Source organism: Heterodontus francisci, chromosome 3 (genome assembly GCF_036365525.1).
Source record: "Heterodontus francisci isolate sHetFra1 chromosome 3, sHetFra1.hap1, whole genome shotgun sequence".
Taxonomy (NCBI): Eukaryota; Metazoa; Chordata; class Chondrichthyes; order Heterodontiformes; family Heterodontidae; genus Heterodontus; species Heterodontus francisci.
This window is the reverse complement of record NC_090373.1, coordinates 111221029-111240194: the sequence shown is the minus strand read 5'-3', so window position 1 is coordinate 111240194 and position 19166 is coordinate 111221029. Positions and strand designations below refer to the sequence as shown.

Sequence of the window (19166 nt, the reverse complement as noted above, 5' to 3'; positions counted from 1 at the left end):
CAGAGTTACTCCTGCTGTTATACAGCAAATGAAATTTCCTATTTAAAGTAAAGTTGCTTAATACAATTTTTGTCTTGGAGGTTCCTGTGATGAAGCCCTTGGCCTTCAGTTGGCAACTACCACAGTGGCATGACTGATAGATGAATCTCACCAAATGAGGCATTACAGGCACAGTCCAGTGTCCCATTAATCTATCGTGCAGCCTTCCTTCAAGTGATCCTTGAGCAAAATAATAGTGGGGATTGTGACCTTCGATAAAAGGTTAATGCATGCAGTTCAACAAGTCTTTATTTCATTTTCCTTCTTCTTTCCCACCCTCATGGAAGACATTGATGGATTATAGGCTTCAGTGATTGAATCATGTGATTTGAATTGAAGTGGTAGAATATTAAATGATGTAAAATGGAATTAGATTAGGTTTTATTCAACTACATAAAGCAGGTGAATAGTACAGCCTGTAAATATTATATGCCAATTTATATGTAAGTAATAAATATATAATTAAACATTTTATAAGCTGTTCCAAGATAATCCAATTAGTTTCTTTTCCGTGTACACTACTTCACCATTGGCAGTGTGTCCGTCCATATGCACTTGTGTGTAGGCATTGAAAGCTGTTTATGGTACATTATATGCTACTACTCATTATGCTGCGTCTTGTGTCCAAAGTTGGCTGGTAAGAAGAACAGATTAGTTTTACCTAGTTTAGGTCAAAGTACTAAGTCAATGAGAAAAAGCAACAAAAAATTATGACTGATGCCATATTAAAATAATCAGATACATATTGAAGTCTATATTGAAGTGGCTGGCTATACTGCTCACATAAATGTGTCAGGGAACTGGATTTTATCTGCCAGCAGGTTTCTGGCAAGAATCCATGCCAGAGAGTTAATTTCTCCCCTGCTCACAGCAGAATGCGGTTCGGTTAATGTTAACGGCTGGACCTCATTTAAATCGCAACAGCCAATGTCCCACCCACAATGGGCACGAGGACATCATCAAATCTGGAGGCCACCCACTAACAGTGGAGGCTTAAGCTTTCCTTGCAGCGCCCAGAGGAGCCATAGCAACATATAAAAAAGACCCTTGGAAAACATTTTCAACTTGTCCCAAATTTTATACACTGTCTATCAAATACAGAAAAAGAAACTGGGCAGAATTTTACACTTGAGATATGCTGGCTCCCGAACAAAATTCTTAAGGAGCCGTGCCATCATCTCCTGTTTGCTTCCATCTCATCTGGCATTTTCCACTGAAAGTGACATCAGATATACAATAAGTGTGTCCAAATACAGGCAGGTATATTATAATAAGATGTAAATGGCAGGAATGCATCATACATTATATTTCCCATTATTTGTGCCTTTGCAGTGCAGGTACTAGAAAGATTAGATTAGATTAGATTAGAGATACAGCACTGAAACAGGCCCTTCGGCCCACCGAGTCTGTGCCGACCATCAACCACCCATTTATACTAATCCTACACTAATCCCATATTCCTTCCAAACATCCCCACCTGCCCCTGTATTTCCCTACCACCTACCTATTCTAGTGACAATTTATAATGGCCAATTTACCTACCAACCTGCAAGTCTTTTGGCTTGTGGGAGGAAACCGGAGCACCCGGAGAAAACCCACGCAGACACAGGGAGAACTTGCAAACTCCACACAGGCAGTACCCAGAATCGAACCCGGGTCCCTGGAGCTGTGAGGCTGCGGTGCTAACCACTGCGCCACTGTGCCGCCCTTATAGTGAAAATACTGACAAAAGCAGCTTAATGATGTCCAGTACTATACAACAACAATTTGTATTTACATAACATCTTCCCAGGGCAGGAGAGTCCATTGATGGCCTTCTCACCCAGAGGCAAATTGAGGTCCTTACGTGGCCTATTAACTGCCAATTAGGGGCCTCTTTCTACCAGCGGCAGGGGGGATGCCTTGTAAAACAAGATGCCCTCCGTGCGTGTTTTGGGGGGGGATTCCTCTTCCATGGGCAATTTGTGGCCCATGGAGGACCCCCACCAGGTACCAATTCACCCCCTGGGACCCCCCTCCCACCCCCCGCCCCCTGGACCGCATGACCACCCCCCAGCCGCCCATTGCCAGGGCCTTCCATGCTGGTCCCAGCGACCCCGCCTCACCTACCTCTTGTCTGGGGTCTCCACCGCTGGGTCTGGGTCTGGGTCTGAAACCTCTGCAGTACTGGCAGTGGCCATCACTCCCAGTGGCGCTGCCAATACTGCTGAGCGGCCAGCCCTCTGATTGGCCAGCAGCTCTTGGAGGCGGGATCCCCTGAAACTTTCATTTAAAAAGACTGGAGGATCGCGCCAGAGGGCTGCGAAAATGCAGTGGCAGTGTTCACTCGCCTTTTTGGCCTGGCGTCGGGAGTCCCGCCTCTACACAAAATCCAGCCCATAATGTTTATTGTACAGTTTCCTTGAGCTGGAGTAAGTATGTATGGAGGAACTTGAATTTCCACTGATGAGCTAAGTATAGAAAAATAAATATTGCAACCTAATCGGGGCTAAATGATACTAGAATGAAACTGAAATAGTCAGTAAAAAGCACATGAACCCTAGGATTAGAATACAGCTTTCAATTTATTTCCTGTAATTTCATTCTTTTCATTATTTTAAGTTAATTTCTCTGTTCACCTGCCAAGATTTTGTGAACACTGTCTAGTTTTTGTCATTTCAAAAGCTCCACTTCAGTGTTATATGATTTTAACAGAAAGTTACCATTGCCTATAGGGATATATTTACTGTACATTATTCAGAAAATTATTTGCAGTGTGTGGTTACAGAATGTACATTACACAATATACAATATAGCAAAGTTACTTATGAAAAGTAATTGTAAAATGTGTTATGTGGGTCTACATAGAATTCCTAATTAATTCTGAAGCAATTCTACTACCTGATGCATTGATGACACTGGAATCGTACATTTGCTAAATGATGGATAACATGTCAAGTACTGCTTAATTACCACAAGTGCTGATGTTCTAGGACGCTGTGGCATAATTACCTAACTATTGCTCATGGAACTATTTGTTGAATGTTTATGCTTCTGAATTACTCTTCCAGGGGCAGGTATGCACCAATTTTCCTTTTGAGTGAAGTGCAAAAACATGAATCATTTTAATTTTATTTTTATTACAGGGCTATAATGGAACATAAGGAACTGTTAAAGGTACCATGGGATTGGCAGATAGGTGAGAGTTTATATTTCATATAGTTTTACCCAGGAGTAGTAATTCATTTGTTTTTGCCAACCAGGCTTCTAAAACATGACGATTGAACAACAAAAAATGTTTTTGGGTTGCAGGATGTGATTAGGATTGTACCACTCCATTCCGTCTGCTTTCACCTTCCATTCCTCTCAAACCAAGAATTAATGTCGATATCCAATGATCTGGCACACATGCTATCTTTCCCCCGAGGTTTACAGCGGCCCACTCATGCCCAGTGTCTCACCAGCTGCTGATCCTGACTCTATATTAGCCTCATAGGTTTGTGTAGTGCTAATATCTAAGCTGGTGGCTGCAAGTGTCAGATCAAGAGATGGTGCAGCTCTCTCTTCCTTCTGGGGCTGCTGTGGCTTGGGCAGGCAGCAGTTCTTAGGTTTCTGAAAGCAAAAAATCAGAAGGGGAAGGTTGGGATTGAGAAAGGGCATAAGGCAGTAACGTACCATCATCCTCAATGTTCTCAGCAACGCTGGATGCAATGGGTTCTGTCTTAGCTGGATCTATGATACGGAGAACCCATCTCCTCCATAGGGATCAGGAGATACAGGCTTCCTTATTCCCTACCTTTTCTGCATTAGTGCCTTCTATTGTGTGCCATCTTGTTCTGCAAGAGGGAGGGAATAACATCACTGATTGTGTTGCACTGTGTTTGGGTAATGTGCCTGCCATAGATGAATATCTGAAGGTATGTGAAGGCAGTGAGAGATTGGTGTGGGGCATTGGAAGATATGTGAAGATGAGGTGGAGTAACTGAATACCAGTGTCCTGTACACTATGGACTTCTCACGTGTGAGTGATGGGGGTGTGGTGCAATGAGCAGCGTGAGAGGTTGGTGGTGTGGTGAGTGTGAGATGTCCTTTGAAGATGCATTCACTGACCTTGACCGCCCAATGTGAGGTCATTGAACTTTTCCCGGCACTGCTACCAGGTCCTCAGAGACAGACTCCTTGCATCTCCCTGGCCATCTGCTCCCAGTCCCTTAGGAGGAGATTCTTTGATGACCTCCTGACTTCCACGGAAACATGGCCTCTCTCCTAGCTACCTCTATGACTAAGGCCTCCAGCACCACATCTGAACCTGAGAGTACTGTCTCTGTCCTTGTGCTCCATTTGTTTCATTTCCAGTATCAGACAATTGCAAAACTAGCAGTAAGCAGCACAGCTTCCTTTCATTCAGTGTAGCTTCCCTTTAAGAGCGACATACTGTCTTTAAGAGCTGGAGGCTAGATGCAACACATGCTGGCCTCACATGCTGTTAGGCCTCCTGTTGCAGCATTGGTTGCGCTTGACTGAATGCTTTATTCATTCGTTTCTTGGTATCATCTTCTTTCCAGAAGGTTACTGTCATGGATCTCCACTTCTGTCTGTCCTGTGCTGTCCTTACACACTTTGCATAGGTCAACTACATCCAGCCCTTATATCTGTCATTCATTTCCTTCTCTGCTTCCCTCTCCTATGTTTTCCGTCGATCTTTCCTTCCAATAATTGTTTCTGCCTACCTTCTGCTCTAATGATGTGACCGAAGTATTGTATTTTTCTCTCTTTGATATTATGCACTAATTTCTTCTTTCCTCCAACCATTTCCAGCACTTCCTCTTTAGTCTTTCTGTCTGTGAAGAATATGCAGAATATCCTCCAATATGTCCATATCCTGAATGGATTCAGCTTATCAATAGTCTCTTTGTTGTCCATGTCTCTGAGGCATATAACGTGGATGACAAAATGTAGCAACTCAGCATTCTTTCCCTAAGATTCACAGTCTGTTTCTTTGATGTTAACAAGTCCTTCATTCTGACAAAGCTGGTCTTGGCTATCTTAATTCTTCAGATCTCACACTCGGATCTCCCATCATCTGTGATAACCTGCCCAAGGTATGTAAACCTTTTCACTTGTTCCAGGATTTGTCCATTTACTTCAATTTTCACTTCTGGGGTTAGGTCTCTGATTGTCACCATTGTCTTGGTTTTCTTCACATTCATCCTTAATCCATATTCCACACTCCTTGCGTTCACTTTGTTCACAATTTCCTTTAGTGTCTCTTCTGACTCTGCAATCAGTGCAATGTCATCTGCATATCTCAAGTTGTTGATGTTCACCCCACCAATATTGCAACCAGGTAAATGTTCTATGTCTCTGAAGATAGTTTCAGTGTACAGGTTGAACAGTTCTGGGGACATAACCCAACCCTGACACATTCCTCTTTTGATTGGGAAACTGACTGACAAGCCGCTATAAGGTCTCATCACCGCTGATTGCTTTCAATATAGATTCTGAATTATCCTTTTATCATTTGTCAATTTCTAGTTTGTTTAAGCATTCCATTATTTTCTGATGGTTGATTCGACCAAATGCCTTCTCACAGTCTATAAAGCATATATGCACAGGTTTTTGTACCTCCTTTGATCTTTTGTACTTCTTTTGATCTCTACTCTCAAGTTAAAGATGCCCTCTCTTGTTTCTTTCTTTGGTCTGAATCCTGACTGTCATCTATCTCTGCTTCTATAGACTGGTCATTTCTTTCCAAAATGATTATTAAAATCATTTCCATCACATAGCTCATGAGGCTTATTGTCCTGTGCTCTGAACACTCTTGGGCTTTTGGTTTCCTTTGGAGCTCAATGAACACTGACTGCATAAGATGAATCCTGTTCTGTAAATTTTGTTGCAGAGCTCAGTCAGTTTCCCAATGCTAACATCATTCAGGGCTTTCAGCCATTCTCCAGGTGCTTTCTTTGCTTTCATCTTATTGTTCACTGCACTGACTTCTACATCTATTATCTCTGATCCTTCTCTTCCCTCTGGTGACACCAATTCATTTCTGTCTTTATCGTCATACAGCTCACTAATGTACTCCGCCCATCATTTCTCTACCCTTTCTTTTTCGAAGAGATGTTCACCTTCCTTGCTCCTTATACAACCACTATTTGTGGTTATTTTCTTCTTGTCTGTCAGTTCTTTAACTTTCTCATGCAATGCTCTCATATTATGCCTTTTCTCCAGTTCTTCTATTTCCTTGCAGCAGTCTTCATATCACCTTACCTTGGCCGCCCTACATGCTTTTCTTATCTGCTTTTCTATTTTGTCATGTTTTTCTTTGTTGTTCTTATTCTGTCTCCTTTTCTCCATCATATCTAGTATTTCATCAGTCATTCAGTCTTGATGTTTCCTCCTCTCTTCGGGACCGTCTCAGTTACTACGTATTTCCTGCTCCGTTTCAACCTTTCCCAATGCCTTTCTGTTGTTTCCTTCTCACTAAGATCTTGCACTGTCCCTTCCTGAAGTAAAACTTCATACTTGATAGTAACCCCCGCTGCAGCATACTTCTTCATCACATCTTCCTCTCTCAGTCTGTCTGAGTTGGCTTGATCTTTCATGGGATTCCTTTTTTGGGATTTTCAGCCTGATCTTCATCTTCATTAGAAGCAGGCAGTGACCTGAACTGATGTCTGCACCTGGGTAAGTGAAGGCATTCTTGATGCTGTTCTTGTATCTTTCATTGATTATCAGAAAATCTGTTTGATTTTTGTGAACATCCCCTGGACTCTTCCAGGTGTACATTCTTCTTGGATGTTGTTTAAAGAGTGTATTCATGATGACCAAGTAGTTTTCCTCACAGAACTGTATCAGGTGTTCACTCTGCTGTTCTTCATTCCCAGTCCATAAGCTCCTACTACACTTCCATGCTTCTCTCCGCCAAATTTTGCGTTTAAATCACCCATGAGTGTCAAGATGTCTCCACTCTTCACGTGCTTCAATGCTTTTTCCACCTCCTCATAGAATACTTCCACTTCTTCATCACTGTGACTCTGCGTGGGCCCATACAGTTGTAAACACACAATGTCCATTGGTTTCCCTTTAAATTTTGCCATGATCAGTCTCTCTGATATTGGCCAGTATCCCTGCATGGTTCTTGCTACCTTCTTTGTCATCATTATTTCAACTCCATTCTTATGTTCTCTACCACCTGAGAAGATCATCACCTGCTTACCTTTATCTATTTTCCCAGATTCCATCCATCTAACTTCTGCCAATCCTAAAATGTCAATGTTGAGTCCTAACATCTCTTTCATGCAGTAGTCTATTTTACCACTTTTGTAGAGTGCCCTCACAATCCATGTTCTGATTTTCAAGAGTTTTGTCTGGGTTTGAGTGCAGTATCATCAGATGGTAGCCTTTCTTCCAAGTTTGGGCTGCCCTCGTCATTCACCTGGCTATTTCTACTTCCTAGCAAGTCCTCTTCTTCCCTGTTCCTATTTACAGTAGATGTCTCCGCAGAGGGCCCAGGTCCACCTATATCACTACCACTGTTTAAACTAGATTCCATGACTAACTATAAGTAAATACCTGGTGAGTACCCTGACTCTTCCAAGGTGACTGGCCATTTGTCCTTAAGCATCATGACTCTGCCCTAGATTTGTCGCACATTTTGCTGTTGCGCCATCTGAGCCATTGACTCAGAGTAGTGAGTTCTTCTGCCACTGTTACTCTGCACTTGAAAAGGGTGATACCCCTTGTACAGAATCTTGTGAAGTTGCTGTTGCCCCTTACTTAGTCTTGCACGCCAACCAAGGTGAGGTCCCAGGGTGTGCCCGCTGGTGTGCACTACCAGCTCCTTGGAGGCATATGTAAGAGTTGCATAGCAGTGGGAGACCAGTGATCCTTGTCCACACCCATGCTGTCATGGATGTGTGACTGACAAGGAAACAAAGGGACTACTCCTCACATACTAGACCTTGCACCTCAATGCTACAATCAGGCAAATGAGGAGGCAGCATGAAATTTGGGTGCTGCCTGCTTGAACGGGACAGGGCGTGGGCGGATCTTGAACCCCACATCCGAAAATAGTTGCAGGCGAATTTTCAGTCCAGAGAGTGTGTTGTCGTATCTTTTTTTTACGTTGATAGCAAAAGATTTGTGTCCGGCACCTGTCCATAGAATGACATGTCTGTAGGGCATGAAGTATGCTGATTGCCTCAAATTTCAAAATCACTAAACAGCAATCAATTCATAAACAGAAAATGCAAACAGTGAGTGCACTTCACTACCTCTTAAAAATTTCACATTGTATGACAAACAGAAGCAATCACATGTAACATAATTTTTTCAGTGGTCATATTAGTTCTTCAACCCACTGAGCTTTATATCTCTAAAGTAAAATTCATAACATAAAACAAGACAGAAAAGTGAAGTATATCAGAGGCTGAAACAGTATCACACAGTACTATCTGTTATTCCAGTGATATGCCACTTAGAACCCTTCCCTCACCATGAAGTCCCAAGTGTGTAAACAGAAGGGAGAATATGAATATGAAAAATGTAAAGTATTTAGTTCAAGGTAGTGTAGCATCCAGCAAATGGAGCCTGCCCAGAGAGCACTGCGCAGATGGATTATTCAAGGCTACAAAATAATATTGGTATTCCAAATTCACTGCAGTGTGACGGTTGACTGTGTCTTTCTGACTGTTAGCATCATGAAAATATCTATTTTTTGGTACCTCATAATCCACTATCACTTAAAAGTGATGGTTTGGCCATTATTAATTTAGCGTTCAATTCCCATCTCAAGTCTAGTGAAAAAAAATCTTGCATGTTCCTTTATTACATATCTAAGTCAAACTAGTACAAGTTATTAGTGTGTTACCTTTGGTTGTGCCAATGCATATTAGTGATTATGTGCAGTAATTTTATAAAATGTAAAGAACAGCTTTGAAAATTAATTTCACATTCCCTATTCTGATTTTCATGTGAAAATAGCACATAACTGGTGTGTTACGAATGCCCTTGAATAATGTTAGTAAGATAAGATCATGATTACGTTTTGGCAGTGCAGTGGATTATGTCAATTGCCACATCATCAAGGTGACATGATAACTAATGGAAACTAATACTCAGTGACCATCTTTATATAACAGGTGTTTTGATAAATTCTACCAGTCAAATTGACGATGTTAAACTTCAATGTGACACTGAATTTATCATTCAGTGCAATAACATATGAACTACTTCACCTTCCCTGACGGCTGACAAAAATCTGCTGCATTCAGATACTTATGAGGTGATGAATGAAACCGAGGCATCACAGTGCAGTGATGCAGTATACTAAGGGCATTAATACCCTGTGCCACCAAGTGGCAGAATGTGGGATTTTGTCCACTGTTGCCCACAAAGCACATTTCCAATGTCAGCAGTGTTGTCAGGAGGAGACACCAATTGTAGGCCAAGCAGTTCTTCATAGGGAAGGATGAGAAACGTGTAAGGCAAGTCACTGCAGGCAGGTCTCATGCACATCCAAGCCATCAGATCAAGAGCTGAACTGGCGGATATTTGGGACCAGTTTGCCTGTCTGCCTGCCAACCCCTCATGGAAGAACAATGTGAAGCTGAGTGAGATCTCAGAGTGTATAAGAAATCACACAAAAGAGAGAAAAAAGGGAGAACAACATGTGTTTATAAAATATTGTGAGGTAAATTTTCTTTCTTAGTAGTACAGAGAAATTAGAATCTCGCTTTATCCATCTGTCAGGACAAAAATATCAATTTCACAGGGCTATGTCCCATACTCCAAGGGCAGCTGAAATTTGTCCAATGCCATATTGGCTTGGGCAATATACAGGTGTACCTGGCTGTCATCTTTACAAGTTGTTAGGCCCTTGAATATGCTATACTGGGGCCCTGTACCCATTTAAGGACCCCACTCCAAAATTGGTCAGAAGCTGAGCAGAACATATCCAGGACATGCCCTGCTCAGTTTTTCTTGTTCCTTCTGTGGTCTAATTAACAATCCTTAAAAAAGGTCAAACAAAAAGGGGCTGACCAAAAAGCTGACTCCAACGACAGAAAGGTAGGTTTTTCTCTTTTTTTTAACTTACCTTACCAGTCACTGTTCCTTTTGGCTCAACAGCACTACTGCTGGTCCCTACCGGCCCACTTTCATCCTCTGCTGTTTGTCTCACTCCCCATGAGGACCAAAACTTCCATCAAGCTGGCCCAAATTAGTCCAGTAGAAACAGTTGAGCTGCTTCAGGGCACCCGACAGATACTTGTAGATTGCTGCAGGCTGCAGGGCAGCTGAGGCTAGAGGTCAGTTTTCAGCCAAGCCTCAGGCCTCCATTTTCTGCCGCATGCTGTGAGTGCGCTGGCCATTTCAGACCCAAAAATGAGCCGGAACTAATTTCTTCCGCTATCTGCCAAATTGAAGGACAACCATGGGACCATGCCCCCTGAATCTTTATATGCTCTTCCTGAGTGCTGAAGATGACAATTTACCCTTACGTATCCTACTTAATTTTTATTGTGCGAAGAGCCCATAAGCCATTCTGCCAGCCCACAATTTGAGCAGAGATACTAAGGAAAACTAATTATTGAAACTAAAACTGAAAATGTTAGAAATGCACAGTAGGTCAGGCACTACCTGAAAGGGAAACCAGGGTAACATTTCAGGTGAGTTCGCATGAAAGGCCCCATGCTAGCCTGTGTTTCTCGTTCAAATGCTGATCAGTTTGCGGTGCATATTCAGCATTTTCTGTTTTGAATTACAGTCTGAGCACTTCTTTCACATGCTAAACCCAAGGGAGGACAATAACTACAAAATCATTATAAATCAGGATTGGATTTTAAAAGAAGTAAAAACTGTGCTTTGTAAATGTAGGGAATTTCAAGTACTCTTGATTTTTCGCCCTGTCAGCGTCGGGATCGGACGCCTGCAGGTTCCCTGGCTCCCATCCCACCCCTTTTTGTGGAGGTGGGATGGGGGTGGATGGGGAACAATGCTCTGGGCAGGCCTAGAGGCTCTCACAGCCTGCATAGGTGCTGCAGAAACCACAGGCCACCCTGTAGAGGGTCCACCCCTCTCCCCACCTGACCCCCCCCCCCCCGCCACCCCACAATGGTGGCCTGGTTGCAAATGCCATTTTTTAACATAAATTTTTAAAAGTTGGAGAGAGGACACCTTTATTTTGAAGTGCCCTATCGCTTACTTAGCTGTCAATGCAGCTAGCTTGCTGCTGCTTTCAACCTGGAAGGCTTTTGATTGGCCCTTCAGCTTTGAGAGACCACCCACCATCCTAAATTGGACAGCGAACCCGCCCTATGGCCATTAATTGGTTGCCCTGGCAAAATCACAATGAGTGACTGTTTCCCACACAGTGCGGCTTCTGACCCACATTTCAGCGTGGCAGTGGGGTTCAGAAGCCCGCAGGGAAAATCCTACCGGCTGTGTCAAGCATCAAGCGCTCTCAGCTCAGGTATAAAACAATTGGATGAAAAACATATACTCCTGTTGCAACAATGTGCATCATGTTCAACTCTGTCTCAGGAAGGCTCTCCCTTCTGTACCAAAATGACAGTTCCTCATTTTCCAACATATCACATCCCAAATAAGATTACCAAATTAGAAATTGCACTGTTTTGTGGGTCCATGCTTACTATGACAGAGGGCTGAATTTCTTGGCTTACCTGAAAGTCTTGCCACCGGGGACAAAAGTGGGAGGCGACCCTGCTTCGGCAGTTGGCGGGACCATGGGGTGGCATATTGCCAGCAGCAGCCAATTAACAGGCTGTTGCTGGGGCTGCCATCCGATTGAAGACTGTGGCCTATCCCGAAGAGCTGACGGCCCAATCAGAGGGAGGCCAGCACAACAGCCTCAGTACCTCCACCGCTATTGGTGGCCAGTGCTGAGGTTGCAGCTCCAGGATGAGGGTACCTCAATGGCGAAGCACCCTCAAAGAGTAGTGAGTTTGGTTGGGGGAAGCCTGGGCCAGGCAGGCAGGCCCCGGTGATCAGGTGCACTGGCAGGTGTAAAGCAGGTTGAGAAAACAGTTAATAAAGCATATGGGATCCTGGACTTTATAAATAGAAGGACAGAGTACAAAAGCAAGCAAGTTATGATAAACCTGTATAAAATACTGGTTTGGCCTTAACTGGAGTATTGTGTCCGGTTCTGGCACCACACTTTCGGAAGGATATGAAGCCATTAAAGAGGGTGCAGAAAAGATTCATGAGAATGCTTCCAGGAGTGAGAAGCTTCAGTTATGTGGATAGATTAGAGAAGTTGGGTGTGCTCACCTTGGAGAAGAAAAGATTAAGAGGAGATTTGGTGGAGGTGCTCAAAATCATGAGGGGTCTGGTCAGAGTAGATGGGGAGAAACTGTTCCCATTGGCAGAAGGATCGAGAGCCAGAGAGGACACTGATTTAAGGTGATTGGCAAAAGAAGCAAAGGCGACATGAGGAAAAACCTTTTTATGCAGCAAATGGATGGATCCAGAATGCACTGCAGGAGTGTGATGGAGGCAGATTTCTATCGTGGCTTTCAAAAAAAATTGGATAATTATCTGAAGAGAAAAAATTTGCTGGGCTATGGGGAAAAGGTGGGGGAAAGGGACTGGGTGAGTTGCTCTTGCAGAGAGCTGGCATGGACATGACAGGCTGAATGGCCTCCTGCTGTGCTATAACCATTCGATGACTCTATGATTCTACAAGGTCATGTCCCAGAAGTGAAAACCCATTGTGCCACACAGTTTCCAAGTCTCTTGTTATTACAAACTAAAGTGATGGAAATTTCTTTAAGGTACCAAGAGGGTCACCTCTCCTCTGTCTGAAAATGTTGTTCGGATCTCTTGTTTAAAAATTGACTGTTCTCCTACAGTAACTTAATAGAGCTGCAAAGAAGTCATAATTCTCCCTGTTTTACTGACTGGATCCAAATAATATTGAGCACATAAACAGCCTTGGTGTATTCTTTGATAGTCATCATCATGTATGTAAATTTCTAAGAAATTTCATTTCTCAAAATTAAAAATTAGAAATGGAAGAAATTATTTATTTCAGATTCTTTTCTATTTCTAAGTTTTACCTCTCACAATAGAAGTGCTTTATATGCATTCCTTGCAAGCACAGTCATACATAAATATGAACACTGATACAAGAGTGTAAATTTTAATGTTGATGTCAGTTTGTCATCCATTTCTATGAAAATAAATGAGCAAATGACCTATTTACCTTCCATCTGTGCTTTTGCCTTCCCAGTAGCAAACACTATTTGTGAAATGCTGTGCCAGTTCTTCTGTTAAACAAGGGAAAGCTAACAGATAGAATAAAGCTGGAAACATTTGGGAGGCAATATGTTCCAAAAGTGACTCTGAATAATGAGTCATGGCATTAATTATCCAAGCATGCAAAATGTTATGGGAAAAATTCTCTAACTTTTAAAAGCAAAATTAAACAATTTTTCTTTGCGATTCTTCCCTCATTAAAATTGAAATAGTCCCATTGCAATCCACAATATGGATTCAGGACTTGAGATATTTTTCTGAGTTGTTATACTGGTTATGTCCTTTGGATTAGAACCATAGAAAAATTACAGCACAGAAGGAGGCCATTCAGCCCATCGTGTCTGCGCCGGCCTAATAAACTATCCGCCAAAGCTAATGCCACCTTCCAGCACCTGGTCCATAGCCCTGCAGGTTACAGCACCTCAGGTACATGTCCAGGTACCTTTTAAAAGAATTGAGGGTCATTGCCTCCACTACCATTCCTGGCAGCGAATTCCAGACACCCACCACCCTCTGGGTGAAAAAGTTTCCCCTCTAATCCTTCTACCAATCACCGTAAATCTGTGACCCATGATAACTTAACCTCCCCAACAAGGGAAACAGGTCCTTCCTGTCTACTCTATCTAGACCCCTCATAATTTTGTACACCTCAATCAAGTCACCACTCAGCCTCCTCTGTTCTAAGGAAAACAACACTAGCCTCTCCAATCTTTTCTCATAGCTGCACCCTTCATGCCCTGGCAACATTCTTGTAAATTTCCTATGTACTCTCTCCAGAGCAATTATGTCTTTTCTGTAATGTGGTGACCAGAACTGCACACAATACTCCAGCTGTGGCCTAATCGGCGTTTTATACAGCTCCAGCATCACATTCCTGCTTTTGTATTCTATACCTCGGCCAATAAAGGAAAGCAATCCATATATCTTCTTCACGACTCTATCTACCTGTCCTGCCACCTTCAGGGACCTGTGGACATGCACTCCAAGATCTCTCACTTCTTTTACCCCTCTCAATATCCTCCCATTTATTGCATATTCCCTCACTTTATTTGCCCTCTCCAAATGCAATACCTCGCACTTCTCTGGACTGAATATCATTTGCCACTTTTCTGCGCATTCAGCAAAACCATTGATATAATTCTGGAGTCCACAGCTATCCTCTTCACTATCAACAACACAGCCAATTTTTGTATCATCAGCAATTTCCCAATCATACCACCCACATTTAAGTCCAAATCATTAATATATACCACAAACAGCAAGGGACCCAACACTGAAACCTGTGGAACACCACTGGAAATAGCTTTCCATTCACAAAAACATCTGTCCACTCCTACCCTTTGTTTTCTGTCACTGAGCCAATTCTGGATCCAACCTGCCACCTTCCACTGTAGCCCATGGGCTTTCATTTTACTGACAAGTCTGCCATGCGGGACCTTGTCAAATGCCTTACTAAGATCCATGTAAACCACATCCACTGCACTACCCTCATCAATCCTTGTCACTTCCTCAAAAAACGCAATCAAGTTAATAAGACATGACCTTCCCCTAATAAATCCATGCTGACTATCCCTGATTAATCCGTGCCTTTCTAAGTGACAGTTTATCCTGTCACTCAGAATAGATTCTAACAATTTACCCACCACCGTGGTCAGACTGACTGGCCTATAATAATTTGTCCTATCCCTCGCACCTTTTTTAAACAATGGTACAACGTTTGCACACCTCCAATCATCTGACACCTCGCCTGTAACTAGTGAGGATTTGAAGATGATATCTTCGGGTTTTCCTTGATTTTGCCTACCAATAATTTTTCATGTCCTCTCTTTGCTTTTCTAATTTCCTTTTTTACTACACCCTGCACTTTCTATACTCCTCTTGGCGTTCTTAAGTATTAAGGTATTTGTGACTGTCATAAGCTTTCTTGTTTTGCTTTAACTTACCCTGTAAGCTTTTAATTAACCAGGGGGCACTAGATTTGGCAGTACCACCCTTTGTCTTTGTGGGGACATGCCTACACTGTGCCTGTAGTATCTCGCTCTTGAATGCCTCCCACTGGTTTGCCACTGATTTTCCTTCAAGGAGCTGTATCCAGTCCACTTTCGCCAGGTCACCTCTCAGTTTTGTAAAATTTGCTTTCCCCCAATTTAGAACCTTTGCTTCTATTTTATCTTTGTCCTTTTCCGTGATTATGCTAAAACTAATTGTATTATGGTCACTATCTCCAAAATGGTCACTCACTGTTACTTCATCCACTTGCCCAGCTTCATTACCGACGACTAAATCTAGATTTGCGCCCCCTCTTGTTGGGCTTGTTACGTGCTCGCTAAAAAAGTTCTCTTGAATGCAGTTCATGAATTTTGTCCCCTCTGTGTCCTTCACACTGTTTGTATCCAGTTGATATTGGGGTACTTGAAATCCCCAACTATTATTGACCTAAAGTTTTTGCACTCAGAAATCTGCCTACATATTTGTTCTTCAATCTCTCTTTCACTATTTGGGGGTCTATAGTACACTCCCAGTAATGTAGTTGCCCCCTTTTTATTTCTGAGCTCCACCCACATGGCCTTGTTTGATGATTATAATCATTCAGATTGGAACTGAATAGTCTGAGAACACCCTACTGAATAGGCTATTGAAACTGACAGCTTTAGCTGCCTTCAAAGAGCTTTGAAACTGTACCAATTGTGTTTCCTTTTCTTTTGGAAAACTTCCTAATGCCTTTTCTGCTCTTTTCTCCAGGGCTGCTCTATGTTGGTTTCAGTGCCTGTATGTTCGGTCTGTACAGCTTCATGCCTGTAGTCATTAAACGAAGCAGTGCCACCGCTGTCAACCTCTCCCTATTAACAGCAGATATTTACAGTCTGTTTTGTGGGTTATTCCTTTTCCAATACAAGGTATGTTAATCAAATTTAAAATGTTATGAGGCCACATTATCTTGGGAGGTGTAACAGGAGATAATCTGAACTTTTACTGAAAAGTGTTTGTGAACTGTGTGTTTGATAGCTTTGTTAAAAATACAAAAGGTTATTTTTCTGCACAAAATTGAACATTGATACACTGTCAACTTTGTTTTACTGGAAGATGCAGGAGATTCTATTGTGTGAAACATGACTTACATTATGCAATATTGCGAATCCATTTCTCATTGTTGCTGTCAGATCAAGTGTTCTCAAGTTTAGTAATTGACTCATTATATTTTTAAATATTCCAAGATCCAAATTATGATCTCGGCTTGATGCTGAGTTAACTGCTGATCTCAGCCGAGGCAGTGGTTAGGGCAGTGCAATTAGCCTCAGCATTAGCTGAATGAGAGCGAAAATCAGTTAATCGCTGCTGCAACAAATTGCTGAAAAGTGCCTACATACTTGTGACAGATGAGGAAGGATAAGATACAACCATGATGCCTCATGCTGTCAAATAATCTGTGACACTTAACATCTAAGCTCATAAATTGGACAGGGCACTGTAGAACAGCCAGAGCCTGTAATACTGTCCCTTCGTGTGACTCACTGTCTTCAGAAAGGAAAAAAAGAAATCCAGTGGGGAAAAAAGAAACTGCCACTCCAACACATCGTGCAAACCAAGTGGTGGGATATGGCTTTGTGCCTTGTGATTCTCTGCTGAAATCAGCAGCTTCTCAGAGGGCAAAAAGAGAAAGCATTAGATAAGTCACTCTTGCTCAGTGGAGTAAAACACTTGAATGTAAGCTGAACAATATCTGATTTTTTTCTGTATTTATTGGAATGAAATTGTTTTCTAGAAATTGCACATTTCAAAACAACATGTTTCCAAACTGCACCTCCATGTGAATTCATTAGCGGATCATTAGTTACAAAGCAAACTGACTTCTCTTTTTTGTGGGGGTAAAAAGAGAAATTTCATCCCAAGTGACTAGTTTAAGAGTAGCACTGAGAGGTGTCTACCAGCAGATCACTCCCCACTCTTGTAGCATAGAACGACTGCAAAAGGATGGAAAATAATCCAGGGGGAAATCCACATTAATGATTAAAGCAACTGGGCTGTGTTAATTGTGAGTTTACTGAACACATATTGTAGTAATGTAAGCTTCTGGGATCTGTCTGATATCAGTGCCTATTGCAGCTAAAAAGAGACCTTACACTGTTCTGAGACCATGAATAACCTAAGGAGACGCCAGAGATTTAAGAACTGAGTTCTCGGTGCTTAATTCCACAGATCTGCCTTCATGTTAATAATGTAGACTTGAGATTTCCTGAAGGAATTATATTCTGTGCTGTAACAATAAGCCGTACAACTCATGAAAGTCCTAGTTTGGGAAACAATGAAGTCACTAAGGGGCCCCTTGACTAGGGTGGGAACTTAATTAGCAAGGGACCCTGTTTCTGATGGCTAACCTTTGACTTGTGTTGGAAATGCACATCTCTGGATGTCAGATGACGGGGCTCAACTGTTATGAATTCCACAGTTGAATAGTCTGCCAACATAGATGAAAAGTGACTACCAGAGCAGAATACCAAAAAGCTCCCATCTGAGTTATACTCTAACACAAGTCAGGAGAGCATAAGAAGATACGGGCTTAGAAATCTGATCATGTCGCACATGCATATGTAGAAAACAGATGCCTCAGGATCTTGCACGTGTGCTCATTCTGCATTGGAGGTGCACGGCCTGCCATCAAGCTCAGGATCAGTCTCCTCAGTCAGTCTCCAGGGTGCACGTGTTTTCCCTGCTTATTTTTCTGAGTCTCTTGCATCTCCACTGGGAGTACAGCATCACAGAAATATCCCAATAAATGGGGTATGTATCTCTCTGCCTTTCTCTATTAAAGAATTAGATATTCATTATCTTCCACATCTTTATACGTTTCATCGACATACAAATGAAGTTTTTGGTTTCAAAGGAATTTATTTTTATTTTCCCCTGTCTGCATTTGGATTAGTAATGATATTAAAAGACAGAAATAAAAGATTTTGTAATTGTAATGATGGTGAAACTGTCAGTGTTCACCGTCATTACTCTGTGTAACTGATAGCAACTTCTGGGGCTGCATTTTATGGGAACGTTGGGAACGGAGTCCGGTGGGGTGGGGGGGGGGGGCGCCACAGATCGGGACACCCATTCGTATCTTACTATCAGCAGCCAACATGGAGGGCAGACTTCGTACAACCACACAGTGGGAAGATAATTAAGGTAGTTAAGAGCCCAATTGGCAGCAATTTTATTCTCTGTTTTGCATTTAGTTAATGGCACATGGCAACCCAGGGCCTTTGGAGACTGAGCTACTTAAAGAAGGTGATAAGGAGGTGGGAGCTCAGTTTTGGCTGCAAAGGGAAGTCATCGGGTGAGGCAGCCAGGAAGGGTGGAGGAGGGAGGACATCAGGAATCAGTCTGAGGAGTGGGGGCAAAGGTTCCAGCACTGCGGGAGTGGCATACTAGGGTGCCATCAGGCAAGTGCACCGTCCTCCGGGGCAACAACTGAGGGGAAGAAGTGGGGTCATTGGCTATGAAGGCCTTGCACTCAGGAAGAGGCAACCTGTCATGGGCTTCATTCATCCTGGTTTGAAGACCCCTATCGATGAGGAGCAGCAGCAGAGAGGGAGGGAAGTCTGGGCACCAGCAGCAGGACATCAGCATCCTCGGGGCCCCCAGAAGAGCCAATTTTGTGGTCGAGATGCTGGGGAAGGGTGTAGAGGGACAAGCCAACAGTGTCCTGCACACAGAAGAAGCTACTCTCCAGACAGGGTCTACTGATCAAGGCTCAATGACCTGCATATTTCAGAGCAGCAGTGCCTATGACGACTCCACCTCTCCAGGGAGGCCATCACTGCTCTGTGCACCATGATGCAGGACAAGCTGAGCCCCATGGGTCTTGGTGGTCACCATGG

The 19166-nt window shown here is 42.8% G+C and overlaps 1 protein-coding gene across 1 annotated transcript in view; it reads left to right on the top strand.

Moving 5' to 3' along the window:
- The window catches only part of slc35f1 (solute carrier family 35 member F1), a 439716-nt gene that overhangs the window by 341928 nt on the left and 78622 nt on the right, over positions 1 to 19166 (top strand). Inside the window, exons 6-7 of the mRNA XM_068018370.1 lie at positions 3165 to 3217; positions 16042 to 16196. Of these exons, the coding sequence (XP_067874471.1) occupies positions 3165 to 3217; positions 16042 to 16196 (208 nt within the window). The remainder of the gene's footprint in view (positions 1 to 3164; positions 3218 to 16041; positions 16197 to 19166) is intronic.